General features: G+C 39.3%; 3 protein-coding genes and 1 non-coding gene across 6 annotated transcripts; 1 reads left to right on the top strand and 3 right to left on the bottom strand.

Annotated features, from left to right (window-relative positions):
• Positions 1-26: 26 nt before the first annotated feature.
• On the top strand, positions 27-10561 carry LOC131335276 (ribonuclease TUDOR 1). 2 transcript variants are annotated; one of them, XM_058370558.1, is made up of 18 exons: positions 27-169; positions 327-415; positions 1483-1647; positions 1745-1819; positions 1932-2039; positions 2127-2231; positions 3248-3454; positions 3564-3770; positions 3846-3953; positions 5202-5372; positions 5461-5658; positions 5914-6264; positions 6354-6581; positions 6658-6846; positions 6920-6997; positions 7092-7286; positions 7979-8356; positions 10036-10561. In XM_058370558.1, the coding sequence occupies exons 3-18, from the start codon at positions 1498-1500 to the stop codon at positions 10222-10224; spliced, it is 2937 nt and encodes a 978-aa protein (XP_058226541.1). In that variant the 5' UTR covers positions 27-169; positions 327-415; positions 1483-1497; the 3' UTR covers positions 10225-10561. The 2 variants fall into 2 exon arrangements, with proteins under 2 accessions (XP_058226541.1, XP_058226543.1); XM_058370560.1 differs by having other exon boundaries at positions 1472-1647.
• A 2657-nt stretch (positions 10562-13218) lies between these two features.
• On the bottom strand, positions 13219-17467 carry LOC131335275 (calnexin homolog). Of its 2 annotated transcripts, XM_058370556.1 has the most exons (6): positions 17037-17467; positions 16545-16614; positions 14108-15237; positions 13949-14020; positions 13717-13830; positions 13219-13609 (listed from the first exon to the last, which is right to left on the bottom strand). In XM_058370556.1, exons 1-6 carry the CDS (start codon positions 17130-17132, stop codon positions 13466-13468), a joined length of 1626 nt encoding a protein of 541 aa, XP_058226539.1. In that variant the 5' UTR covers positions 17133-17467; the 3' UTR covers positions 13219-13465. The 2 variants fall into 2 exon arrangements, with proteins under 2 accessions (XP_058226539.1, XP_058226540.1); XM_058370557.1 differs by lacking the exons at positions 16545-16614; positions 17037-17467 and adding an exon at positions 15446-15491 and having other exon boundaries at positions 14108-15327.
• Positions 17468-23036: 5569 nt separating this feature from the next.
• Positions 23037-24972, bottom strand: LOC131335274 (pentatricopeptide repeat-containing protein At5g61800). Its single transcript, XM_058370555.1, has one exon. The coding sequence runs from the start codon at positions 24727-24729 to the stop codon at positions 23143-23145; it is 1587 nt and encodes a 528-aa protein (XP_058226538.1). The 5' UTR covers positions 24730-24972; the 3' UTR covers positions 23037-23142.
• On the bottom strand, positions 24969-25050 carry TRNAS-AGA (transfer RNA serine (anticodon AGA)). The gene has a single exon. It is a non-coding gene; the product is annotated as a tRNA-Ser (tRNA).
• Between the last annotated feature and the right edge of the window lie 2348 nt (positions 25051-27398).

Raw genomic sequence — 27398 nt, 5'->3', positions numbered from 1 at the left:
ATTTTCCACAAATAGAAGGGCATATCTCTCTCTCCTCCCTCCCCTCTCTCCCCCAACTATATATACACCCACCCCTTATATATACACACATACATCAGCTCCAACTATTTCCCGATTCGCTCCCCCCTCTGCTCCGCCGTCCCTCTCCCTCTCGGACCATATCTCCTCGGTACTCTCTCTCTCTCTCTCTCTCTCTCTCTCTCTCTACACACACACATAAGCATATGATATATCTATACAACACATATACATCTATGCACGTATAAATTAGTGTATCAAATTTTGTATCAGCAGTGCAATCTAATTCTCTATTGGCTCGAATTCAGATAAAGTTGATACGATCGGATCGACTTGGTTTTTCTCTTATTCGGATCGATCCAGAGCAGGCGCCCTTCTCTTTGCACTGATCGACCAGGTAACCATTTTTTTTTTTCCTCTCCAGATCTCGCTCCCTACGCGTGCATGCACGTGCGCGTAGCTGTTGAATTTCAGCTCCTTTAAATCTCTCCGTGTATGCTACATTAAGTTGATTCGCTATTTCCAGATTTGCATGTGTGAATTGTTGAGAGGCATTTGTTCTTGATGTAGACCGGTGATGTTCTCTGCCTTCGCGTTGTTTTGTGAGTCTTTGAGTGTGGAAATGACGTGTACACATCGAATCTCCGTTGGAAGATGTACTTATAGGCCGTGGATGTCGTTTTTCGAGGTTTTGATTGTTTTATTGTGTGTTATGTGTTGCGCATCTGAGATTCGTTCGAGCGGATTTTTTCGTGAAGATATAGGTATTAATGAAGCTATAGAGAATGTTCGACTGCGTTTTTGGAGAATGTTTTACTTCGTTATTTCCATTGGACAACGCCGTGTTGGTCGTTTTCTTGTGTTCGCGTACCCTAGTTTTGTCGTGTGATAGTTAAATAGTTGACTTTTTCTAGGCCGGTTTAGGTTTTTGACTTAGAGCGGTAATTATGTTTACTCTGGTTTTGTCAGGTGATAGTTAAAGATTCGATTTTTTTTTAAGCTGGTTTAGGTTTTTGAGGGAGTGTGGTAATTATGTTTGTCCCGTTGCGGCGAATAAATTGTGTATTTTCTGTCCAGGTCTTTGACTTGGGTACTTGTGATTGGAGCATATTCAATGTGTTAAATGTGATAAAAAAAAACTTATTAAGTGAAGAGGCCAACAAAGAATGCTCTATACAAACGCTTAAGTGGGACTCATCTACCTAGTAAAAATCCTGATAATTCCGGGTCCTAGGAGGCCCGAAGAAAAGAATAGATCCAAACATAACTTGTTCCATAAATTGGTAGTGTGTTATCTTAATGCTTTGATACTGTTGTCTTAGTATGTAGCTCTTCATGAGCTCCAAATGAGCTTGTGTCATGCAGTTTTACTTTCCTCATTTAGGTGTGGTATCTTATAGATTTGAGAACTAAGAAATTTTGCTACCATTGGAGGATGTTGACATGGATATAGTTTTTCTTCAGATCTGAGCTGTTGCGATGACGTCAACAGCTGGAGCCACAGGATGGTTGAGAGGAAAGGTGAAAGCCGTTCCTTCTGGGGATAGTTTGGTGATAATGGGGAGCAGCAAGGCTGAAATTCCCCCTGAGAAGACGATTACTTTGTCATCCCTTATAGCCCCAAAATTGGTAAGTAAATTTAACTTGCATTACATGTTTCATATTCAGCCTTTTGTATATCAATTTGTTTGTTTCTATATTTATCCTTCTCTCCATTACATTATAGGCGCGTAAAGGCGGTGTGGATGAGCCATTTGCGTGGGAAAGCAGGGAGTATTTAAGGAAGCTTTGTATAGGAAAGGTGCTAATGTAATTGCATGTAGCTATGATGGCTATTTGTCATCTTTCTGACTGATGCGTGTGTAGGTATTGCTGCAATTTTCCAATCTGTTTCGATTGTTGTTTTCCCACAGGATGTCACTTTCAGAGTGGATTATGCTCTACCATCACGGGAATTTGGGTCTGTCTTCCTTGGAGAAAAGAATGTTTCGTTGATGGTTGTTGCTGATGGCTGGGCAAAGGTTTATATCGCTTTTGTATTTGTTATACATCTCTAACAGCGTATTTTGTTTCTATACGTGGGCATAAACTGAATCTGGCTGGCGCAGGTTAGGGAGCAGAGTCAACAGAAGGGAGATGCTAGTCCTTTCTTAGCAGAACTGCTACGCCTTGAGGAGCAAGCCAAGCAACAAGGGCTAGGGCGTTGGAGCAAGGTTAGTCTATGTTCATTACTTTTGTTTGTTTCGTTATATCCTGTTATCCTGTTCTTTTCTAGGACATTCGAGCAGTTATCTGTTTTTGTCATTCAGGGAAATATTTTTATCTTTTTTTGACCGGCTAGAAGTGCTTCCCATAAATAATGGCAGCTACTTTCGGCAGTTACTCTCAACTCATTGATTTTGGCATGCAAATCACGTGTAGAAAATTTGTTTAATGTATGATTTTTTTCCTAGTAAGAAAACTTTGATTACACACGGCAATTACCCTCCATAAATGTAGGAGAAACCACATCCATTGAAAGCAATATTCAAAAGAAGGAAAACTTTTATGTTGACAGACATGAGCTGTTGAATTTGGTTTGTTTCACTTGGCTAGACCATAGTGGTCATGAGTTGGAAGTCATTTGATTTAAGGGTCTTGTTTCATAGTTTCAGTTAGCGGCTTACTGTATAAATGTTTCATGTGGAAATTTTCAACTGAAAGTGAGCAGTATTCCGTTGAGAAAGCATCCCTTTATTCTATTTAGGAGGAACGTTTATGCCCCAGTTGTAACTGTAAGATGCTGGATAATTTTCATGTTTCTCTTATCATTCCGTCCTATAATTCGTTAATAAACATCATTATCCATTTCTATTTTTTTTTATATTGGTAATATAAGAAACTATTTTATATATCAAAGAGAAGGATGCATGTTATTCAGGGCTCAAACCTCGCATTGGTTTTGTACTGCCAGGATGAACTTCGTCTTTGTACATATTATGGTCTTCTTGTGTGCACAAATTGACGTTGTAGTCGTCATGTTTGTGAAGCTTTAAAAACCTGAACAAGGTTTAGGGTGATTTATATTCTTTTTCAACTTTATCTGGAATAACTTGATTTTCCGTCTTATGCTAAACGCATGCCTTCATGTCCTATCCTTGGGTTTGTTCAAACTTATTAGGTGAAATTAACCATGACTATTTAGTAATGGATAGTGTTAATGCCTGTTTTTTCTAACTGCTTCTGGCAGGCACCAGGTGCTTCTGAGGCAGCCATAAGGAACTTACCTCCCTCGGCCATTGGTGATGACAGCAACTTTGATGCAATGGGCCTCTTAAATTCTAACAAGGGCAGCCCCATGCAAGCTATTGTGGAGCACGTTCGTGATGGAAGCTCTCTTCGTGTTTACTTGCTTCCAGAATTTCAGTTTGTCCAAGTGTTTGTTGCAGGGATCCAGGTACGAATTTGAACCTAATCTGTATTTCCTTTCCGAAGGGTTTTAATTGGTATTAGCATTCATGGTTTCTACTCTTATCCTTTTTCATTATTCTTTCATTTCTAACCAGGCACCATCAATGGGAAGAAGGGCAGCACCAGAAACTTTTGTCAGAACTGAAATGAGCTCTGATGACCTAAATGGGGAATCTTCTGCTGAATCTCATACCCCCTTGACATCAGCACAGAGACTTGCAGGGTCCTCAACTGAAGTGTCCCCAGATTCATTTGGAAGGGAAGCCAAGCATTTTACAGAGATTCGTGTATTAAATAGAGAGGTGAGGTAATGTTTTTTATTCGTCACTTTATCCATTGCCTCTTCTTAGATGACTCAAATGATTTACCCCATACAGGTTCGCATCGTCCTTGAGGGTGTTGACAAATTCAGCAATTTGATTGGTTCGGTGTATTATCCTGATGGTGAATCAGCAAAGGACCTGGCGCTGGAGCTCATTGAAAATGTAGGTCAATATGGTGCTATTATGTTCAAATTAGAATGTCCTTGAAGCATAGTTTTCTGATGATATCAGTAAATTTATCATTTTGATCCCAATTACTACCATTCATTCCCTTTCTTTTGTCAATTATGTCATTCTGTTTTGTTCTGGATTATCTCTTCGATGCAGTGTTATGGCTTCCTCCACTGGAAAGACTTGGGTGTCTTAATTTTGCAGCGTGACGGTGGTAGATATGATTTTTAACCCAACTTGGCAGACTCTTGGATCTATTGACTTGTCGGCCACGTAATCCTTAGTTTTCAAGCTTTCTCTAGACATGAGAAATGGTTGACGACCATTTCTTAAATTTCCCTGCAGCTTATGTGGAGTATCAACTTCTTTTAAGAAATTTCTTTCACTTAACAATTGTATTACTGTCCATGAAGTCCAGTATGCCACGGAGGAAAATAGATGCCTTCTTTTCTATTTAGGCCTTGGATAAGGCTCTTTTTCCCTTTTTCCCCTCCAAAGGTGTCCTGAGCAACTTGGAAAGATGGCCACTAATCTTTTATTTTGATCATTTAAGAGTTATGTTTCTGATTCCTTCAAGATGGTTATGTGATTTAGTTGTTAGAAGCAACTTGAAGTGCCGAGACAAGATTTGATATGATTTTTGGAATTCTGTGTAGTTCTGTCTTTCTGGTTGCAATTCTCATCTATGGACCATTCTGATTTGTTGAGCGCCTTATGCCTTACTTGTTGATTTCTTCTGTGGTTGGCTGGTTGCTCATTGAAAGTTTCTATTTCAAAGACTAATCATTTATGTCATGTCTTGTTGTTTTGCGGAAATGGGATGGCCCCATTACATTTTATAGAACAATAAGTTGAAAAAGATGTCATCTGTCGAGAATGATTTGGTAACATGAAATCTGTCTTTTAAATGATTGCAAAATGGGTTCTTAGTTGTATAAATTCCATGATAATATGTCAAAAGCCACATTGTTATTTGATCAGCATCCCAGACAATCTCCTCACTTGCACCATGTGGTGCTTAAGCTACTCCATTGTCCCCAGGTCAAGTCTGGTGCTAGTATCTCCTACTTAAAATGGAATATCAGTGCTCTGATTATCTGTTCATTTCTCTTGCCTTTTGAATTACGTTCTCCCCTTATTATAGTATTTGTTTAATCGGCCCTGTTCATATTCTCACGGACTCTCAGTATCTTAACACTTCCAACTTCCTCTCATTTCTGTATATTTTTTGTTTTGTAGGGTTTAGCTAAATATGTTGAGTGGAGCGCAAGCATGATGGAGGAGGATGCCAAGCGGCGGCTAAAATCTGCAGAACTTGAGGCAAAGAAGACCCGGTTGAGATTGTGGACAAACTATATTCCTCCTGCTACAAATTCCAAGGCAATTCATGACCAGAATTTCACAGGAAAGGTTTGTTACTTGTTCCAGCATATGCACTTTTGAAGTCTTGATGTTTGAATTCTCTTACACTTGGCTATTTACATTTTTTTTTCTCTAGGTTGTTGAGGTCGTAAGTGGGGATTGCATCATTGTAGCTGATGATTCTGTCCCGTATGGCAGTCCATTAGCAGAGCGACGAGTCAATCTCTCAAGTATCAGGTGTCCCAAAATGGGAAACCCTCGTAGAGATGAAAAACCTGCTGCCTACGCCCGTGAAGCTAAAGAATTACTTCGAACGCGTCTCATTGGTCGTCAGGTATATAGACATTGCCTTTTTCCACTGGTTTTTTGTTTTTGTTTTTCGTTTTCATTTTTATTTTTATTGGCAAATGAGATGTTATAGAATAGTAAACAAACAGTGTAAAAGAAGGGGAAAGCCCTCAACTATTACAACAAAAGACGATAAAACCACTAAACCAAGCAAAAATAAGGAAAAGCCTTGCAGTGCTAAACTTATGGTGGGAATCTCATAGGATGGGAGTAGTTATAATGTGGTGATGTATTCTTTCAGGTGAATGTTTCAATGGAGTATTCCAGGAAGGTTGGCATGCCAGATGGACCTGGTGCTGCAGATTCAAGGGTTATGGATTTTGGATCAGTCTTCCTTGCATCTCCAGTTAAGGTCGAAGGTGATGATGTTTCAACACCTCTGCCTACTGGAGGCAGTCAACAGCCAGGAGCAAATGTTGCTGAGCTGTTGGTTGCCCGTGGCTATGCGAATGTGATAAGACATCGTGATTTTGAGGAAAGGTCAAACTATTATGACGCCCTTCTCTCAGCTGAATCTCGTGCCATTGCTGGGAAAAAGGCGATCCATTCTTCCAAGGACTCTCCAGTAATGCATGTAGCAGACTTGACGACGGTTAGAAGCTAACTTGTTGCTAGCCTTTTCCTGTTGTGAATATCCAGGTCATCAAATTTGACTTTCTGGATTGAAAATGTCTTTTTTAGGCGTCAGCAAAGAAAACCAAAGACTTCTTGCCATATCTTCAACGGAAAAGGATGCCTGCTGTTGTTGAATATGTCCTCAGTGGTCATCGGTTTAAACTATTGATTCCCAAGGAGACGTGCAGCATTGCTTTCTCTTTATCCGGTGTCAGATGCCCCGGACGTAATGAGCCTTTTTCCGATGAAGCAATTGCACTAATGAGGCGAAAGATAATGCAGAGAGATGTTGAGGTACTGTGACCCTTTCAAACCTTTGATTCGTTAATTACTTTCTGCTGTTGTTTGATCCTTTTTCGTTCATGTTCAGATTGAAGTAGAAACTGTTGATAGAACTGGAACTTTCTTGGGATCTTTGTGGGAGTCCAGAACTAATATGGCAGTGACACTCCTGGAAGCTGGCTTGGCAAAGCTTCAAACTTCCTTTGGCACGGATAGGATTCAGGATGCTCATCTTCTTGCGCAGGCTGAGCAGTCTGCTAAAAGGCAGAAGTTAAAAGTAAGAATCAGACTGTATTTCATATGACAATTGCTCTTCAGTGTACTAACGAGGCTGTGAATTTCTTCGGCAGATATGGGAGAACTTTGTGGAAGGGGAGGAAGTTCCTAATGGTTCTACTGCTGAAAGAAAACATAAAGAAGAGCTGAAGGTGCTTATAATAGGATTATCATTGAATATCCCTGCTGAATGTGTTACAACTTATAATTGATTACTAGAGGTACTAATGTAAAAATCATTTTCAGGTTACTGTAACCGACGTTTTGGGTGGTGGCAAATTTTATGTCCAGATAGTTGGAGATCAGAAAGTGGCATCCATTCAGCAGCAGTTAGCATCTCTTAGCCTTAAAGAAGCTCCTATCATTGGTGCTTTTAATCCTAAGAAGGGTGACATTGTCCTTGCACAGTTTAGTGAAGATAATTCCTGGAATCGGGCTATGGTAAGGTGTCTAAATAAAATCTTACACTTCTGAGCAGACACTTGTATACCCAGTAGCAGAAAGAAAAGTTGGCATGAAGGGGACGCTTAGTTATTATAATATAACAGACATGACTCAAAGTTTCGGACATTACTCAAAATTTTGGACATGGCAACGCAGTGACTTGAACACTTAGTAAAATTGTGCAAGTAAATATATATTGCCATTGAAAGAGGGGTCAATAGATATTAACATTCTGAAGCCATTATACTTGCACTCAATGAAGGTTCGGTTTTGTGAACAGAGAAATATTTGGGCAGGTTTGTTTGGCCGGGTATGCGGATTGGATTGGACTATATATCGAAGGATACCACATATCCGGTTTTGTCTTAACTTTTTAGGTCCAGATTAGATGGGATTATAGATCCATTCACTACTTGTCCAGTCACAAAAATAGGCCCTTTGCTAATTTGATAACTTATCAATACCAAAGGAAAAACGTTTGATTTGTGCAATCTTGAGTGGTAGTGATGATTCAAACTTAAACATGTCCCTGGGGAAACCAAGACTTTTGTTTAGTGATTCATTAGTGTTCTCCTTCCTTTCGTTAACCTGAAGATCTAGAATCCTCTTCTTTTGAATATTCTTCAAGAAAACAAAAGTATACATTCAATTCTTATGGTCTTTCTTTATATGCCATTTGATTTGTGAAGATTGTAAATGCACCTCGAGGAGTTGTCGAATCACCAAAGGACAAATTTGAAGTGTTCTACATTGATTATGGAAATCAAGAGGTGGTTACTTACAGTCAGCTGCGACCAATTGATCCTTCAATGGCCTCTGCCCCTGGACTTGCTCAGTTGTGCAGCCTTGCGTACATGAAGGTTCCAAGCTTGGAGGAGGATTATGGGCAAGAAGCAGCTGAGCGACTCAGTGACCACACACTACGTGGAAAAAATGAACTCAAGGCCATAATTGAGGACAAGGATACCTCTGGAGGGAAAGTGAAAGGGCAGGGTACCGGGACTATCCTCATGGTCACTTTGATTGATACACACACTAATTCCAATATTAATGCTGCCCTGCTGAAGGTTTGCACCCTTTCTTGACTTTGTTTGAGAAGTTTCTTCTTTCTGCCTGCCTTGACCCATAAGTGTCTCCGTATTATTGAAAATTTATTATACCAATAAATATAGCTGATAATTGATTTGTCTTCTGCAGCAGAAGAAGTATATAGTACATGGGTTTTGTTTTTTTCCTGCAGCAGAAGTTGATCCTTTGTGTGTCTGTAAATGTTTCTTCTAACTTTATGACTGGTTTTGGGCCTTTTGGCCATGTACTTGTTCCAATTTTCTTGTTGTTGCATCATGTATGACTGCATGTATATGGTTAAAGGAGTTGTGGTAGGTAGGCACCCCACACAAAATGCATTTGTTTATGCGTACGAATCTTGAAAACAGAAGTAGTAATAGGTGGGTCAGATGGGCAAATGGATTTATGCATCTAACTTTAAGTAGTTCGATTAAATCTGCATCCCTATGACCTTTGAGCAGAATGCATTTCATTGTTTCCAAATGCTTCCTTCCCCCTGTGCTAATTTAGCTTGTTTATGCTGCTTCTGTTGCTTGAAATACTAACTTTTCAAATTTGGTGTTCCATAATAGATATCTCCTGCATCGGCTTCATATAACTAGCCTGACATAAGAGAATTTGATTGTGGCATTCTCAATTATCTCATGATTTAAGATTTTAGAAGTTTTGTGAAAACTGGTTCATTTACTTGCCAATTTGTGCACCCAGTGTCTTCCCCCCCAAACCTCTGTTTTCCTCCTGAAGAACAACATAGAGGTTGTACATTAGTTGCAATTTAGTATTTATAGCATTCTACTCCATCGTCGTCTCAATATGTATTTGATGTCCTTTCAGCTTCCATAATGTCCTTGATCACCAAAGAATGAAGGAGTGTAGACTAATATTTTTTAGGGGAATTTGCACTTACACGCCTTGTACTTCAATTGTAAGCACTTACACCCCTGTAATTTGAAGTGAAAGAAGGGGAATTTGCACTTACACCCCCCCTGTATTTTTACATATATTTGAAGTGAAAGAAGGGGAATTTGCGCTTACACCCCCTGTATTTTTACATATAGGGGGTGTAAGTGCTTAAAATTGAAGTACAAGGGGTGTATCTTCAATTCGGTGATAGTAGAGGGGGTGTAAGTGCAAATTACTCTATTTTTTACCATTTGAATTTTGGAGATTGTAGAGTTCCCTCATTGACTTGGCCTATCAACGATGTGATGCTATCCAAAGCATGATGCACAAGTTTATTCCATAAGTATCTAATATTCGAATATTTTTCTTAGTCTACGGCCTATTAGAAATTGAAATTTTGAGTTTTTGGCTATTTGAAGACTGTCCCCATACAGGTTATTTTTTCCCATTACCCCTTCATATTGAAAATCCTAGTTCCATGATTGAACTTCATCTTGAAGTGGCTGCTCTTCTCATTGTCGCTTGTTTATTTGTAATGCGGTTGAACAAGCCTGCTTCTGTTGGTTCACTGCCTCGGCTATTTTTTGACCTACTAAGTACTAATTTCACTTGAGTTGTTGCTTAAATGCGCATTTCTCTGTGGTTGCCATTGCTAGAGGCCATGTTAAACATCTCTCTCTCTCTCTCTCTCTCTCTCTCTCTCTCTCTCTCTCTCTCTCTCTTGTGTTTCGGTCAGTGTATAGGTCAGCTAACCAAAACTTGTGAATTTCTGCAGGAAGGGCTAGCTAGGCTGGAAAAAAGGAAAAAGTGGGAGCGCCCGGAGAAACAAACAGTACTCGATGAGTTGGAAACATACCAGACGGAAGCACGGAAAGATAGGCTGGGGATGTGGGAATACGGAGACATCCAGTCAGACGAGGAGGATAATGCTCCACCTCTGAGAAAGGCTCTTGGAAAGAAATAAGCAAAAACCTTGGTAAGTTATCTTTGAGGATGAAAAAAGACCAATCTGGCAGCCTTAGAAGAGTTGAGCTATAGGCGTTTTGTTACATGCTTCTGGAGAAACAAACCCTAGGATCAAACATTGCGGCTTGAAGTTGCTTTAAGTTAATTTTGTTTGTTATAGTTTGTACTTTTTTCCTGTGAAATTGAGAGAATTTTCATCGGAAGTTGGGGGGATATTTTATTTTTTTATTTTTTTTCTATTTGTAGAACTCTTAATAAGGCAAAACTCCACCTTGATGTCGGAACCAATGTATTTCTAGAATAGCGAAAGGTTGATGTTCTTCAGATCATTTAAATTTGTGCGCTATGATAATCTGCTTCCTAGCCTGCTATGCTATTGAAATTTTGTACTGTACATGTTCTTTGTTTAGGTACAAGTTGCTTGAATCCGGGATATTGCAAAGCAGCTCCCTGTAGAGCACTGTAGGGCGCATCCGGATCGATCGTCCAAAAGTGTTTTCAGGAGTTCAAATTGAACAAACTCTTTTAAAGAAGAGTTAAGAGAGTTAGTTTTTAATCCGCACCATTGATTGTTGAGATGGACGGTCTGGATAGGCCTAGCAGGGCACTCTAAAAGTAGTTGTATTGCAACATCCCTGGGTCCCCAAGTTGCTCTCTGGGTAACTTATCCATGGGAGTATTGCAACATCCCTGGGTCACCAAGTTGCTCTCTGGGTAACTTATCTAAGGGAGTAGCTGTGCCCGTCACATTTCCGAAAAGCAGTTCAAATATTTTTGTTTTTAAAATTTGCATGTATCAATATTTGAATACGAATATTGAAATTATGATTCAAAAATTTAGTTGATTATACTAATTTTGTGCGGAAAAAATCAGTTGAGGAGGTAACTGAAACAGAGTTAAAAGGCTCAGTATCCAGTTTTTTTTTTTGAAATTGCAACCGTTAAAAGGCTCAGTTTGAACAAAAATGGGAATGGTTTGTGATTTGCACGGTAGAAAGTTAATCGTGATTACTTGCCCAAGAACATGAAAGACGATTCTTTAAAAAGAAATATACAACCGCCAAAGTTACTCAAGTTATTTGGATTCAATGTCTTGGGGCACCCCGTGTGGTGTTCCAAAATCTTTCTCAACTATATATTTCTGTCAATTTTGTGGGTCCCGGTACTATGTGTATGAACTCACAAAAATACAAAAAGTCTAGCTACACAACATTCCAAACATAACACTGTTCACAACCCCTCGCATACATGTGGGTCCACACACGCTTAACATTATTGACGAAAATATGTGGTGAAGAAGGGTGTCACGACACCATGTGGCGGTGCCCAAGACCACTGATAATATCTCGGTTATTTGGTGCAGAGGACTGAGAGGAATTAGGAGGACAAGTGATGAAGCCAATCTTGACTCATGCTTATTAACGGTGGCTCACTGATTTCTTGCCACGGACTCTGGATTGGCCTGGAGTTAAGTTACTGGAAAAAATTATTCAGTGTCCCTGGGATACCGACATACCGTCATGTGGTGCTTCAGATCCTTTAGTGTCCCTGGGACACCGTCAAGTGGTGCTTCAGATCCTTTTTCCACCACACATTATGCTGGGTCTAATATAAAGTATATAAAACCCCACCACCACGTGTGGTGAAAAGAGGCTCAGGACACTAAATAATCGTTGAATAGTCACTCAATTAAGAGTCTTATGACCCATATAGGAGTACATGTTAAAGAGCTTCAATCGTTCTCTCAACTCCAATGGTGGTAGTATATTTTGGGGGCCAAAGCCCAATTTTAGCTTGCTATAGTATTTTTTGGATATAGTTTGTCCAAACTGCTCCAGTAGTGACAAAGCTAAAATTTAGCTACCTTTTCCAACAGCCCTCTTCTACACATGGTTGATTTTACAAAGAGAGCCTTCATAACAACTAACACATTAGTGAGTATTTTGACAATCAATAATAAGGAACACAACCAATAATTGTACTAAAATTTTACCATGTCCAAATCAAGATTGCATGATCAATCCGTGGTGCACCGATTGCACATAAGCCGTATGCTTTTCGAAATGCTCTATCTTTTCTACTGTTCCGATAACATATAATGTTACCTCTGAGGTTTCTACTCCCCGCAGTTCATCCATATTGTTAACATATAAAGTTATTTCTGAAGTTCTATTCTCTGTTACTCCTATTTCATTCATACTGATAACATAGAATGATAGAAGTTATTTGTGAAGTTCTGAGAATTGTACTGCTAACAAACTCTCTTACTCATAAACATGACTTCAATCTCTCTCTCTCTCTCTCTCTCTCTCTCTCTCTCACTGCCAGGGACAATAGCAGAAACTCAAGGATCTCTCTGTCTCGTTGTCACACTCTACCATTAAACCAAGGCCCTTGTGATTTTCAATAACCAAACGGCGATTATAGCGACTTTGGCGATTGGAAGTTGAGATTTTCTCCTAATCTCTTTTTATCTTGTTTGATTTGTTGAAATTCGATCAGAAATTGTGAATTTAGGACAATATCAATTTGGGAGTTGATTTGTGTGTAAAATCTGTCTTTGAATTTTTGGAGAACTTTTCTATTCTTTTGGAGTTTTGCAGTTGTTTTGATTTGGATATTTGATGGTTGAAATTGGTGAAAAATCTAATGTGGCATAATGGCCAGAACCATTTTTGGCTTCTGCAGCCGAATTTGGCCAAAGAAATGGCTAAACCATGTTTTGGCTACCATTTTGATACCCATTGGAGCTATTTTTTTGACCTTCAAGTCAAAATACGACCTTAGCTTCAATATTGACTTGCCGTTGGAGATGCCATAACAAACTCGTGTTACGTTATATAACTAAGGGTGAATTTTACCTAAAAAAAACACGGGAAATTTCACTAAACATGTTCACAAGTTATATTATTAAGTTTCTAAAACAAATAATCAAAAATTTCAACTGATAAATAATAATACACAAACAGGACCAAACATGAAGCATAAAAAATCTTCAAATCCGCATAATACGTTTCCATTTAGTGCAGGAAAAGAAGTGACCTATTAGAATCCGATAGATCATCACATTTACAATCTCATTACATCCATTGTCTAAAACAAACCTGAATACCAAGAAGAAGAAAAAATTGCAGACCTTGTGATTTTGAGAGAAAAATTCAGCTTAGGAGACAATTTGAACAAATTCTACCAAAAGTGAAGCTAACGATACTATCAACTCTCTCCCTCTTTCTCTCTCTCTAAGTCTCACGCCTGGTGTTCCTTCGACGAGGAGGAGCAGCAGCGTCTTCGTTCTCATTCTGCTCTTGCTTGTCTTCGCTAATCCCTTGATTGTCAGAAGTCTCGGCTACTTCTGGGGTACTTGTCTTCTCACTCACTTTTGCCTGGAAACAGGAACCCACCAGATCATTAAAATTAGACAAAGCATCTACCTTTTATCAGCTAACGAAAAAGTGAGTAAAATAAGTCAATAATAGAATCAGAAACTCACTGGTTTCTTCCCACCAAAAAGAATCTTGAACAAAACCGTTAACACAACCACCACGATGGAGACAATGACGCCAATTGTGATGTTTGGTTGTTTCTCTGCCTTCTCGATGAGATCCTGGAAGGAAAAACTTAATATTAGAACAAAGCACCGATAAAAACAGAGTAATGGTAGGATAACAATCTTGACTTCCACAAAAAAATTCTAGTTAACCCGTCAAAGAATCCCGACTTACCAGAATTTTAGCCTTATGTTCACTCAAGAAAGGAACATCAGCAATCTTGTAGAGGGCATCAAACACTGCCTTCTGCAATAGTGAACTCCGAATGCTTAGTGTTTAATAGAAAAATTACGATGAACCAAAAACAATGAATAAAACAAGCCAACCAATTACCTGGAAGCCCTTGAGACCATCCGAAGCTCCAGCAGCTGCTTCCTCAGCCTTCTGCTTCTCTTTCTCAACTTCAAATTTTGGTTTCCAAGCAGTCACCCTGTATGACTCTGCAACTTTCTCATCACCAGCTATCAGAATATTATCAAACAAAATACCGTCTTGCATTGTCCAAATCTCAATGCCGATTGCAGCAATGGGCTCAAAATCAGGCGTGTCAAGTTCAAAGTAGTTGGGGTTTGGAATTTGCTGAGGTTTCCAAATACCCCTGTAGTTAGGGTTGTCAATAAGTGGTGCGTGCCATTTTCCCTTGTAAGCCGGATTACTCTTCATTGGTCTCTTCCACTCCCCACAACCAGGAGCTGTCTCACAGTTAGGGTTGTCAATCTTTGGTGCCTCCCATTCACCATCTTCCTCATCATCCCAATCTTCTGGTTTTGTTGCCTCAGGATCATCAATCTCTTCAGGCTCATCATCTAACCATCCTTCGGGTTTTACAGCTTCCACATCTTCAATCTCCATCGGGGCATCCTCATCCCAGTCATCTGGTTTCACTGCATCTGGATCTGGAATTTTTGCCCTCTCATCCCAATCCTCAGGCTTCTTGTCATCTGGGTCAGGGATCGTCTTAGCAGGAATAAGTGCTGGCTCAAAATCCTCTGAAGAGAGGAAACTAGCCTTCTTCTTCTCTTCACCATCGATGAGGATTCTCAACTCATTACTAGGCTTCAGAATAGCAGTGTAGACATGGGTTAACTTGTCAGATGGCACAGAGGGTGGATTCTTGAGGTGGTGTTCAACATACTCTCCACTCTTGGGGTTTTTATGCTTTAGAATAAAGTGAACCTTGTTTGTGATCCCACACTTATCAGGTCCAAACATGATGGAGTAAGGAGACTCGTTATCAAACCCCTTAGCTGTCCACCCAGCTTCCTGAGGTCGGAGATATTTCAAATATGCACCGCCGCACTCGAGTCCATTTTGGAGGCGAGTTTCGAACTGAAGGACAATAGTTCCATCCTTGAGCTTCACAGGCTCATCGAGCTCCTTCACTATCGCAAACTTCCTGGCCTTCTCACTCACAAGAAGTCCATAGTCATCATGTCCCTCGCTCTTTGCATGTTTCCATGTGCCTATTATCAGACAACACAATAATGTGAATTCACAACTTTCAAAACCACCCAGGCTATGCATCACTTCGATGTTCAACTTTTTTTTTTTTACTTTGAAAAATGGAGACAGAACAGATGAGACAACACAATAATGTGAATTCACAACTTTCAAAACCACCCAGGCTATGCATCACTTCGGTGTTCAACCTTATTCCTTTTCTTTTTTTACTTTGAAAAATGGAGACAGAACAGATGCCCATGGTGCTTCCCAAAATTTACAACTAACAAAATGAATGCCTTGACAGCTTCCTCTTTAACTACATTGGCGTCATATACATACAGCGCAACATACTAATACTATGACAAGACCACATAATTTTCCACATAAGGGCTTGCAGGATGAACACTTCAGTCTATTAAAGTAAAACTGGAAGAGATTGATCTTTAGTCAAGTTGCCTATTTGAAACGTAACCATGTTATGCCACTAAACCATGTTAAAGACAAAAGGCAATACCCGATGCTTATAAACGCAGAAACTTACTACTGGCAATATTTGTAAAATGCTGAAAGTTGTTTCAATCATGGATCATCTGTATAAGAAGCATAGAAACTACTAGGCAGTGTTGGAATGTCAGAAATATGTGATATCTAGTTTCTTTAATTTGAGAAATGGACAAGCTCCGAACAATTGAAGGACACCTGTGTCTGACACATGAAACACCTTGCAAGTTTGAGTTTTGGAGGAAGTAACTTGGACCAAAACCCTAAAATAAACACAGTGTAGACTTAAGCCTACTAAGCATTGGGGTCCTTGCATCTTTGTTTGTTTTAGACATTACAAAAGCTACATAAACATCTCACCCTTCTAATGCAGATTAAAGATTCTCCTAACGGTAGTGTACTACTTCGGTGAGTCTGTCTGCTTTAATGCTTGATACATTCCAACTTCAAACAATCATCATCCTTACAATCCCCATATCCATTAAAAACGCATTGTATTTCCAAGTTTCCAGGCAAAAATACCAACGTCAATGATAATTTCCCGAAATGGGCTTGTATGAGAGATGGTTATGCTTTATCCAACGCATCAGTGTTTCCAAAATTGAGGCAAAAATACCAACTTCACCTATATAACTTCCTGAAATGGGCTTGTATGAGAGATGGTTATGCTTTATCCAACGAAAACTGAACACGTTTCATCAGCAAAACAATCAAAAACAGACACGAAGAGAGCTACTAAAGGCTTTAGGAAACAAAAATTAACTACAACAACTCAAACAACACCCACAATATGAAAATACAAAACAACAGAATTTCCAAGAAATACCTTGGTAATCCCCCTTCTCAGACGCGATCCAGCTCCCCTCAAACGATTCATCAAACGACTCGTAAAATATCTACACCATCAAACACAAAACTCTCAGCAAAACATGTACACACATTTAATATTTTTACAGTCCATTATAAATCTACCATCATCATATCGTAAAGGGAACACCCCTCTCGGTGCAAACCGCTGTTACGAAGCGGGCTCACATTCCTAATTTCCAAACTACCCCTTCACCTATCCAAAGAAACTGCCAAGAAGACCCATTCTCTCCTCTCAAATCTCAGATTCCATTACGGATCAATCTCAACTCAATATTTTTCTTTTTTGATAAGCACGCGTCCGGGCCAGCTTGCCAAACTAAACTCTCTTTCACATAATACGATTCGGACACGCATCGCGACGCGCCTAACTGCATCGGAACACACAACTACACACGCATCTGAAGTAAACAAAATAGTACGAAACAAAAAAAAAAGAAGGGTCTCTCACCGGATCGGACGCAGCGCAGAGCTGGGCCGACGCGAAGAAACCGAACAGCAGCAGAATGCCAAATTGCAGGCCGACCCTCCGATTTCCTTCTCCCATCACTGAACTCCGACCCCCCACCGCTTCTGCTGCAGTAATCCGCGAGATCTGAGATCCGCACGACTGCGAATCGTCGAGCTGAAACCCTAATAAGTTTCGACGAACGAGAGAGTGGTTAATCAGATTTGGAGCTAATCTGGAGACTGAGGTATTTATAGATCTTGGGCCGGGTGGCGTCGAGTTGTTCTAACCAATAAAATCGTGTTCTACGTGCGTTGAGCCAATGGGAGAGAGCCACGTATGTGTTTCGTAAAACGACCTCCTCCTAGCGTGTAGCTGAAGCGCGGTGGGCGTGAAACTACATGGTACGAGGTCACGGCTCCGGTTCAGTTCCTTCCCCACAGGTCCGCTGTCTAGTTTCGACAATTTTTGGGTCCTTTCCGTGTCTGTGATAATGATCGGAACCGTTCGCTTTATGAAATTCATCGATAACACTAGCCATGTGAGAGATCATGTGGATCCGATACCGTTTAATAGGATTTTTAAATGCGTTAAGCTCCGATAAATGTGTTAAATATTTTGCAATCCAGTATTGCACACTTTTTTTATTACTACAAAATTAATACATTTTGAAATTGTATCAAATGGTATCCATTCTACATGAACTTTTAAATAGTCAGTTTTTTTAACAAGTTTCGAAAAATGAACGGTTTCGATTATTATTATTATTGGCCCAAGAAGAACCCACAACATTGTCAAAACTGGAAATTGGATAGGAGCTGAGTTCTTGTGTTGTCTTCGAAATATTAATTACTCCTTCCGTCCCAATTTATTTGCTTACTACGAAAAATTTATCAATTTAATGAGTCAATCGTGTGTAGGTTTTCAAATTTACCCTTCAAAAGTGAAAAGGAATACTTCAATTTGAGAAAGTAAAAAGGAGTGGAAAATGTAAAATTGGTAGTTTGCCAAGTCTTTGTGGCTAATTTTAGAAAGTGAGCAAACATTTTGAGACAATTCAAAATAAAATATTGAGCAAACATATTGGAACGGAGAGAGAGTGTGTGTGTGTGTGTGTGTATATATATATATATATATATATATATATATATATATATATATATATATCGGGATGGTTCAAGGGACACCCAAAAAAACACCTAAAAAAACACTCCAAATCTCAATCTCATAGTTCTCGATCAAATTTTTATGATCCGAACCGTTCAATGTGTGCAGAATGTGATTTTAAGGGTGCTTGCGACAAAATAGCAAAAAAAATGACCGGGAAAGGTTTAATTTGAGCAGTTTTTATTTGAACCATTCAAAAAAAACTGTTCGAAACTGTTCGGATCAAGCCCTTACCGGTCATTTTTTTTGCTGATTTCTCGCGAGTACCCTTAAAATCACGTTCTGATCACATTGAGCGGCTTGGATCATCAAAATTTGATCGGGAACTATGAGGTGTTTTTTTGGGTGTCCCCGGAACCGGCCCGTATATATATATATATATATATATATATATATATATATATATTAAAATTTCTTTTTAATTTCTTATCAAATTATTTAATTATTTAATTTATCTAACTAGATGAATTAATAAAATAAAAATATTTGAATAAACTCATATACTTATTTACTGTCCTCTCTATTAGAGGAAAAGAAAAAGTAAAAACATATGAACAAAGAATGCGTTAATAGTAAGTTATAATCATTGACGAGTTTTTAAAATTTTGATCATAATTAGTTAATTTTTATACTTTTCTCATCAATATTAATATTCAATCTTGAACATTAACAAAACTAATGAACTATCTATAAAATAAAATAAAATAAAAAAGAAGAAGGAAACAAAACAGAAAAGTTAGGCCAACGAAAGTTCTAGAAGCAATTTACTGTACCATTTTAGCTGACACCACACTAAAAGTAAAATCCATTTACTTACCCAAAAAAAAAGAGTAAAATCCATTTTACTGTATGTCTGAAAAGAATTGGAAATTACACGTGTGACCAAACAAAAGTACTTTTCATACGTTGACATAGAAAAGTATCCTTCTTCCCTACTAGGATTCCATTTTTCTTTGTACCCGTGCTTAATGCCAAAATTATGCTACTTATTGTCGATATCTTGGGTCAATTTCAAAGGGTAGAACACATTAGTTTTTGAGAGAATCAACAAGTGCAATTCTAGTACCAAGTTGTGTCGTATCTCCCCTAGAGAAAAAACTTATTCACGGAGGAGCCGTAAATAAATTTTACGGCGCTCAATCTCAATCCTCCAAAAGTATTTTGAACGATCTGAAATAGAAATAATCTATCAACGGCGCAGAACCGTGAATAAGTTTCTCTTTTCACCTAAGATCTTCAGTAGTTAATTTTGTTCGTGCTGTTCTTGTTGATAGGTGGTAGTTGTACAGATTTGTTTTAGGCCTTGGTGGTTGTTTTTCTGCCGGGGGGAAATGCCACCCCTACATCACAAAATCCTACGCCCTTGAAAATACATTTAGTGTCCTTGGGGCACCGTCACGTGGTGCCCCAAGTCTCTTCTCCACTACACAATTGTGATACGGTCTATACACTTTCTCTTGGCCCCACAATAATGTGTGGTGGAGAAAGAGCCTGAGGCACAACGTGACGATGCCCCAGGGGCATAGAATAATCTTTCGTCCTCCAGACTCAATCCTTGAAATTCGTCTCATTAGGAGTACACTGGACTGAGGGAAATAAATTTTTGTGTTGGAACAGAGGACCATGACCCTGCAACACTTGTGGAGAGAGCAAGGGAGGCCATAGTGGTAGAGGGAAAAAAGGAAAAGATGGAGAGTTAACAATGCCCCTATTTGTATGCACTTCATGGGCATATGAGACCAAGTTGTTATAGAAGAAGCATTTTCTTCAATGATTTCTACAGAAACTTCTGCCAAGCATCACAAGAAGTCAGAAGAACGAACCGGAAAAAAAAAGAAAAAGAACGAAAGAGCCAAGCTGGGATCTTCCAAATTTAGGTCATTTGCTTGTCCTAAAGCAGAAAAAACTCCACCTTCTCATCGATTGGTAGGCTAAAAATGAACAGCAACCAAAAAGCATTTCACCCAAAAGAAAAAGACAGAGCGAGGGGAAAAACACTATGTCAAGTACCAGAAACTTACCTCCAAGGACTTGATTTTCTGTGACCAAGGAATTTCAAGAAACAAAATCACAAAAGTTACTTCTGAGTTTTCTGATATAAAAGCTGTCATGAAGAATGGAATGTTATCCTAGTCGATAGTGATCGCCCGCTGGATGAGGGGCATCATTTCTCTTTGTTGCTTGGGTTGTCCAACAAAATTTTCCAAGCAAATACGAATAGCCAGCTGAATTTCCATTTTCTCGATGAGGATACCAAGGGTTGGCCATAACTGTCATTGTACTCGGAGGGTTTCCACTACCTTTCCATTATTGGTTTTTTAAGATCCCATAAACCCGGATATATCAAAAGAAGACATGAGTCGTCAACACCAGTATTCATGAAATGTTTGCATACATGTTAATAGATAAATTTAGACCAACACAGACCACTTAGATGGTCTAAGTTAATTTTGTTTGTGCCAACACAGACCACTCCTTCATTGTTTATGTACTATTTGTTTGCGCCAAGGTAGCGTTAGATAAAGGCAACTTTTGAATTTCTCCAGCATATGGATGCATATTTCACCGAAAATGCTAGAGACAAAAATAACTTACCTTTAAAGTGCCCTAAAAAGAGCAACTAGTGGTTGAGATTCACTTTGATGTGTGAGACCCAACCATATGCACTAGCAACTTTAGTTTGCCAAAACAAATGAAGGTACCTAAACAAGAAAATATATGGTACCTGAATATGGGAGACCGAAGATGTCAGAGGTACTCCTCTATCTGCACTCCATCATCGAAAGGATACTTTTAAGCCAGAAATCTTTCTGAAGTGCCATCAAGACTTCATTCTTCAACATCAGTGCAGCCGGTTAGTGTCGTTGTATATCACAAAGTCACTTAGAGAGCCTTCATTGTCCTCGCAGGCACAGTGAGACCAACTGTGTGGAATATTGGAAGCCTTTGAGGACTACTGTCAACTGGAAACTTCAAGCAGATGGTTTAATAAATGATCATTGACTTCTTCCTCACCGCCTTACCTTGAACAAATATGCAGGGATGATTTCCCTGACTCTGGTTGAAACTATTAGGATCCAACCTTTGTCACCTTCTTACATTAGTATATCTCATCTCTTCCGAATAATTTAGGCCATGTAATACCAAGCTAATAAAGTGGCTACTGCTCAAATTGCACTGCATTACTGGGAATACAGTGCTTTGTACAGTAACTTCCAGGACTGTAGCTTAACGCTTGATAAATAAGGAGCAACAATATTGGATGGTCTTAATCCCAATTTCAAATGTAAGAGAATGCAAGTTTAATAGCTTTTTCAAGATCAATCTTTCATAACCTGAAAGGGTCAGCCTGGTGGTTTGGGTAAGGAACTTAGGTTTGCTCATTTCTCGGTCTCAGGTTCGAAACCTCTAAGGTGCTAGCAACTTTTGTTGGGCCAGTCATACAGAGCTTCAAGTCAACTTTAATCCGGATTAGTTGAGGTGCGTGTAAGCTAGTTTGGACACCCTGAGTCACTAAACTCCCTCTTCACCATGGGCGTTCCACATAAGTCGGGAGGATTCAAATTATACACGTTGAAGAAGTGTCGGACATGCTTTTAGGAGCTTGAGCATTGGTGTCCAACACAACACGCCTTCTCTGACATAAAATTACACAAATCTCCATTTTTTGAAGCTCCAAAATAGCACAATATAGGATCAAATAGATTAATTCCAGTGGGTTAGGACTCTCTGGCTTTTCCGTAAGTGGTCCCCAAGTGGAATATTAACTAGGGCTGCACATACATCGGGCCGGACAGTGCCAGGTTCGGGCCGGGCTTGTACTTGATAATAACGAGACTTGTGCATGCCCAAGTCCGGTCCATTAGTAATTGGGCTTCATTTAGTAAAACCTAGCCCTCTTGAAACTTTCATTTCCCAAGCCCGTCCAACTAAGCCATTTATTTTTCTAAGTTGTAGTATATACAAGTATAAGTTAATGATCTCCACTCTTATAAATAAGAGTTTACAATCATAATAATTATAGTTACACGTAGACCAAAGAATGTGTACATGAATGTATTAGAAAAAGTGTATTGTGTATAAATGGATATAGTAGTAGTTTTTATTTTCCTTCTTAATATTTTTTGATAGTATAAATATATTATGCACATCATTGTTACTATTTTATTGGGCTGGGCTTGATTTTAAGAGATATTCCCAAGCCCATCCCATTAACTAAATGGGCTTAAAAACTCAACCCAATACAATGGGCCTATAAATACATCCCAAACCCGTAAAAAACAAGCTGGGTAGGGCAGATTGGCGGGATAGCGGGCCAGTGTGCACCCCTAATCTTAACTCTTAAGTGGGTTCTCTGTGTGTTGACTTTCTAACTGATATTAAGGAGAACAAAGGCTAAAGAGTAAAGGCAGTAAGGCACAAACCAACAAACTCCATAATCCATATTTATATCCACCCTTTTGACCTTGGAGTTGAGCAGGGGTCGATATCCAATACCTTTATTTCCACGTTTGCCAACTAAAGGCTGTGAAGCATGGTACTAACATGGAAGCAATCTCAGCATCAGTAAGAGGAAGCTAAGACTAAGCTTGCATGTTTCTATTACCAAGAACAATTTTAATTTTCTTCACAAGAATTAGAATTTCATTCATGATGGGGCTCTTTATGAAGATCAATTAGTAGTACAAGTACTGTTATGACTACATTTTTTCAGCTTGTCCAATTCATGCAATCTCTCATATGTAGCAGTCACTTCTTTATTACTTACTTTTGGGCTATTCATAAGCATTTTCTATAAACTTCCCCGACAGTTTTGAAACTTTTGAGGTCTCGACATAAGTGCGAATGAAGTTCATTTTTTTTACTATTCTTTTTCATAACACAATCATGAATGATACAACAACAAAAGTAACTAAAAGATATATATATATTCAAAATTTCCCTAAAGAGCTTCGAATTGATGCTGTCCAATACCATTTAAAACAAAGCATATCTCATCAGTTAGAGGATGCAAGCTATCTCCTGCAACAAATTCGTGTATGACCCCATTCAATTGAATCAAACTACAACCAGCATTCTTCTTGACCATAGTGGAATCCCTCAATCTCCTTATCTTTGCTAAGTCATCCCACCGCCCCTCATTGGCGTAAATGTTTGCCAAGACTGAATAAACTCCCCCATCTTCAGGTTTTATCTCCATCACATGCTCAGCTGCTTTCTCCGCAATTTCTACATTCCCATGTATCCTACATCCACTGAGCAAACCTCCCCACACGAACACATCGCCCCCCATTGGCATGTCCTCTATCATATCCATCGCTTCTCTAATCAAACCAGCTCGCCCAAGCAAATCAGCCATGCATCCATAGTGCTTGAGCTCTCTAGAAACCCCATAGACAGACTCCATCTCTTCAAAAAACTGTCTGGCTTCAGTAATAAGACCCGCATGGCTACAACCAACCAAAACAGCCAAGAAGGTCACCCCATCGGATTGAACTCTGGCCTTCACCATTCTTGAAAAGTAATCAAGTAATAGCTGGCCGTGACCGTGCATAGCAAGCCCTGTTAGCATTGCATTCCACGTGAACAAAGCCTTTTCAGTCGTCATTTCAAAGATTTGCTTAGCAATTTCAATGCACCCGCATTTGGCATACAAATCCACCAAGCCGGTTGACAAGTATGCATCCACCTGGATCCCCTTCCGCTCAATATACTCATGTATAGTTTTCCCTTTTTCTAGCTCCCCTAGTTGCGCACAAGCCGAGAGAGCCGAAACCAACGCGATATTATCCGGAGAAACATCTAAACCGATCATTTCATCAAACAATCTAATGGCCTCCTCAAACCGGTTCAGTTTTGCATACCCGGCTATAACTGTCCCCCAAGACACCGCATCTCTCACGGGCATTTCATCAAACACTTCACGGGCACGCGTGGTCTCACCGGCCTTAACAAACCCATCAAGCAAAGCATTGTACGAAACCACATCCCTATCAGAACTTTCATCAAACACCTGATACGCACAGTCAATCCTACCCATAACCGAGTACGCACTAATGAGGCAATTGACAACAAAAACATCACTAGAATACCCAAACCGAACAGACTGACAATGAAGAGCTTGAGTCAGCGAAAGCGATCGGTGGAGCCCGCAGGCTTTGAGGGCAAAGGGGAAGGTGTGGGCATCGGGACGGATACCGAGGCGGCGCATCCGGGCGAAGAAGAGGAGGGCGTCGAGGGGGGAGGAGAGGAGGGTGTGGGCCCGAATGACGGTGTTGTAGCAGAAAGTCGATGGGTTTTTGATCTGGTTGAAGATGGCGAGGGGGTAGTGAATATCGGAGAGGGAGTGGGGGGAGAGGAGGGAGGTGAGGGAGTGGAGGATGGTGGTGAGGAGGAGAGAGGAAGAAGGATGGAGAGAGAGGAGGCCGCGGGTGATGGTTTGGGCGTGGACTTGGTGGAGTTGTTTGATGGTCTTGCAGTGTTTCGTTGTGCGGAGGAGGTTTGAGGATTGCTGGCATATTACCCGCATTGATCTGCTGCTCTTTCATTCTCATTTTCATCTCAACAGTGATTCAAAAAAATTGAACTTTACTTCTGGTTGCATATTTCTAAGATTACAAAACTAAACTAAAATCTGTAATCAATCAATTTAAGAACTCTTTTGAAGATAAATAAAGACGTGGAAACTCATTGAATCCAATCGACAGACACAGAGAGAGAGAGAGAGAGAGAGAGAGAGTGGGGAAGTAAGGAATGGAAAATGAAAAACGTGGACGGCAGGATTCGAACCTGCGCGGGCAGAGCCCACATGATTTCTAGTCATGCCCGATAACCACTCCGGCACGTCCACCGTTTTGTCCATATGCAAGGGACTTTATATTAATTGTATACAAACTTGTTCAGGCATGGATGCCTGTTAGTATTCCACTCGACTCATAGTATCAGACATTCTGCCATTATTTCCCACTAACCTAGGACTTGTTACACTTGCAAATATATACATGTCTCAAATTCACATCCCCAAAGTGATTCATTGTCGATATTAGTTTTCACTCTTTCTTGAGATTATTACTTCATGATCGATGCACGTCTAATAATTATCTGACATATGCGGAATGGAAAACTACATATGTCCAAGAGATAAGTTGGATGAAGCCTTAGAAGACCCCTAACAAAAAAAAAAAAAAGCAAATAAATTTGCAGTTTTCTCTACATAAAAGGGTAACAGAAGGAAGGAAACACAAACGATACCAAACAGATCTAGCTTAACTACTCTTTCTCAATCATTCTTCAAAAATAATCTAGAAACCTTTTTTTTTTGGTAAATATAATCTAGAAACCTTGAGCTTGGCTCAACCCTGATTTATGTCAAGGGACATACATTTGGTGGCTTTCAGGGCAACCTGTATTGCTGTGAACTCTAGTTTGGTTAGAAGGTACTGGTGATTTTGAGTATCAAATCCCTCTATATACCAAAATCAACATACATTGCACAAAATTAATCTTCTGCCTAGTGCCTACCATGGATGCAAACTATATACTACCATTTCAGCAATATTCTAAAATCTCAAATTTGGACCTTTTTTGTTTCGAAGTCGTAGAACATAAAACACGCCCGAAACACCCCTTGCCGTGTGTGGGAGCGGATTGGTAAACGAGCAAACAGAGCCGAGCAATGAATTGTTTAAGTGGAGTTTGAAATTTTAACGAGCTCTGAAAATATGTTCAAGCTTGTTTTGTTTATCAGGCGAGCTGATCTCTACTCAAGTAACGGGTCTCAAATTGCTAAACGAATCAAGTAATAGCTCGTCCAAGATTAGTTTGAAAGGTAAATGTGATGCATAAAATGTTCGAGCTTTGTTTGAGTACATGACAAAGTAATCTAGAGCAAGTTTTTAATAAGTGAACACGAACTCAAACTTTAGCAGCTTGATTCATTATAAACCTTTAACCACATGTAAATGGTAAGGAGCCTAGCCCTTACATAAAAAAGATCACACAAATCCACCGGAGCCAACTCTTAAGAGTTTTGGGTTACATATTTCTCATCTCAAGTCTAGGCACTTCGTGAGGTCATGTCTCTAACATGATTTTAGGTCTGAAATCGTTTTCCCACTTGTGCTTCTTATCCAAAGTTGTTATCAAAAAGCATGGTTGGGGGCCATTCATAGGTTATGAAACAAATCTTCCGATTATTATTATTTTTTGACGGTCAGGATGTCCGGACTAATTTACTCGCACTTCAACTAAACTTACCTTCAACTAATCCTCTCCTTGGTCCGGTCAAAGTCCGTCATCTACACTGAAAATTTATAAATAATTACTTTCATGCGATCTGACTCCAAGAATCGAACCCTAATGACGTTTAGCATCTTGATGTCTCCCACTAATTTTATTAGTGCCTTTGGACGCATGTAAGATGCTCCAAGAACAATTTCAATGGGGTCAATGCCAATAAATGGACGGCCCAAAGTGATTGTCCTCTAAACTCAAAGAGAAAAAGGACAATATCTTACTTCTAACATTCTCCACTTAAACCTTCTATTTTTGTTCGCTATTAGTCTATTCTGCTTTAACTAATATTTCCCTATTTGTTTATCCTTTAATTACCTTCTTTTGACAAGGCAATGACACTTGTAATCCAACTTTTGGCCACCCTTAATATTATGATATCTTTGCTTGCAACTTTTTCTACACGTGGAATTATTATGACTAATCTTTCTCTCGGTCTCTCTGGATTTATCTTTAGCTCATTTAACAAGCAAAAAGATATTCTTAGTGGATGATAACTGATAAGTATGACCTAATGTGGGAATAATACCATGGGGACCATTTAAAATGTGATACCCTTTTTCCTCTTATTATTTATTTATTTTTCATCTATTCTAATATAGAAACTAGAATGAGAGAGAGTACTTTAGTGTGAATAACTTTTGAAGCTCATTCACAATAGCGATTTTCACAATTGTCCATCTAAAAATGAAGTTCTTACTATTGCTTTTAATATGCCATTAAATAACTATTACAGACAAAATGGTACAATTGCCTGAACCAACTGCCCACTCTCATATCTGATATCCCACTCCCACATCCCAATATTCACATGCACACACGTGTGTGTGCCCAACTTGTAGTATTTAATAACCACGATAGGGTTACTTTGGCATGCTATATATACCAAGTAGTAGAGGAAAGAAA

The sequence above is a fragment of the Rhododendron vialii genome, chromosome 8a (genome assembly GCF_030253575.1).
Source record: "Rhododendron vialii isolate Sample 1 chromosome 8a, ASM3025357v1".
In the NCBI taxonomy this organism is placed as follows: Eukaryota; Viridiplantae; Streptophyta; class Magnoliopsida; order Ericales; family Ericaceae; genus Rhododendron; species Rhododendron vialii.
Note: the sequence above shows the minus strand (reverse complement) of the source record. Positions and strands in the feature narration are given on the sequence as shown.

Excerpts from the sequence above, each read along its gene's own strand:
- LOC131335274 (XM_058370555.1), bottom strand. The coding sequence starts at position 24,729 with ATGCGGGTAATATGCCAGCAATCCTCAAACCTCCTCCGCACAACGAAA.
- LOC131335275 (XM_058370556.1), bottom strand. The coding sequence starts at position 17,132 with ATGGGAGAAGGAAATCGGAGGGTCGGCCTGCAATTTGGCATTCTGCTG. Across the intron at positions 16,615-17,036 it reads TCTGCGCTGCGTCCGATCCG|ATATTTTACGAGTCGTTTGA; the intron begins GTGAGAGACCCT and ends TTGATGGTGTAG. Across the intron at positions 13,610-13,716 it reads TTTTTGGTGGGAAGAAACCA|GCAAAAGTGAGTGAGAAGAC; the intron begins GTGAGTTTCTGA and ends TCCTGTTTCCAG.
- LOC131335276 (XM_058370558.1), top strand. The coding sequence starts at position 1,498 with ATGACGTCAACAGCTGGAGCCACAGGATGGTTGAGAGGAAAGGTGAAA. Across the intron at positions 1,648-1,744 it reads CCCTTATAGCCCCAAAATTG|GCGCGTAAAGGCGGTGTGGA; the intron begins GTAAGTAAATTT and ends ATTACATTATAG. Across the intron at positions 6,998-7,091 it reads AACATAAAGAAGAGCTGAAG|GTTACTGTAACCGACGTTTT; the intron begins GTGCTTATAATA and ends AATCATTTTCAG.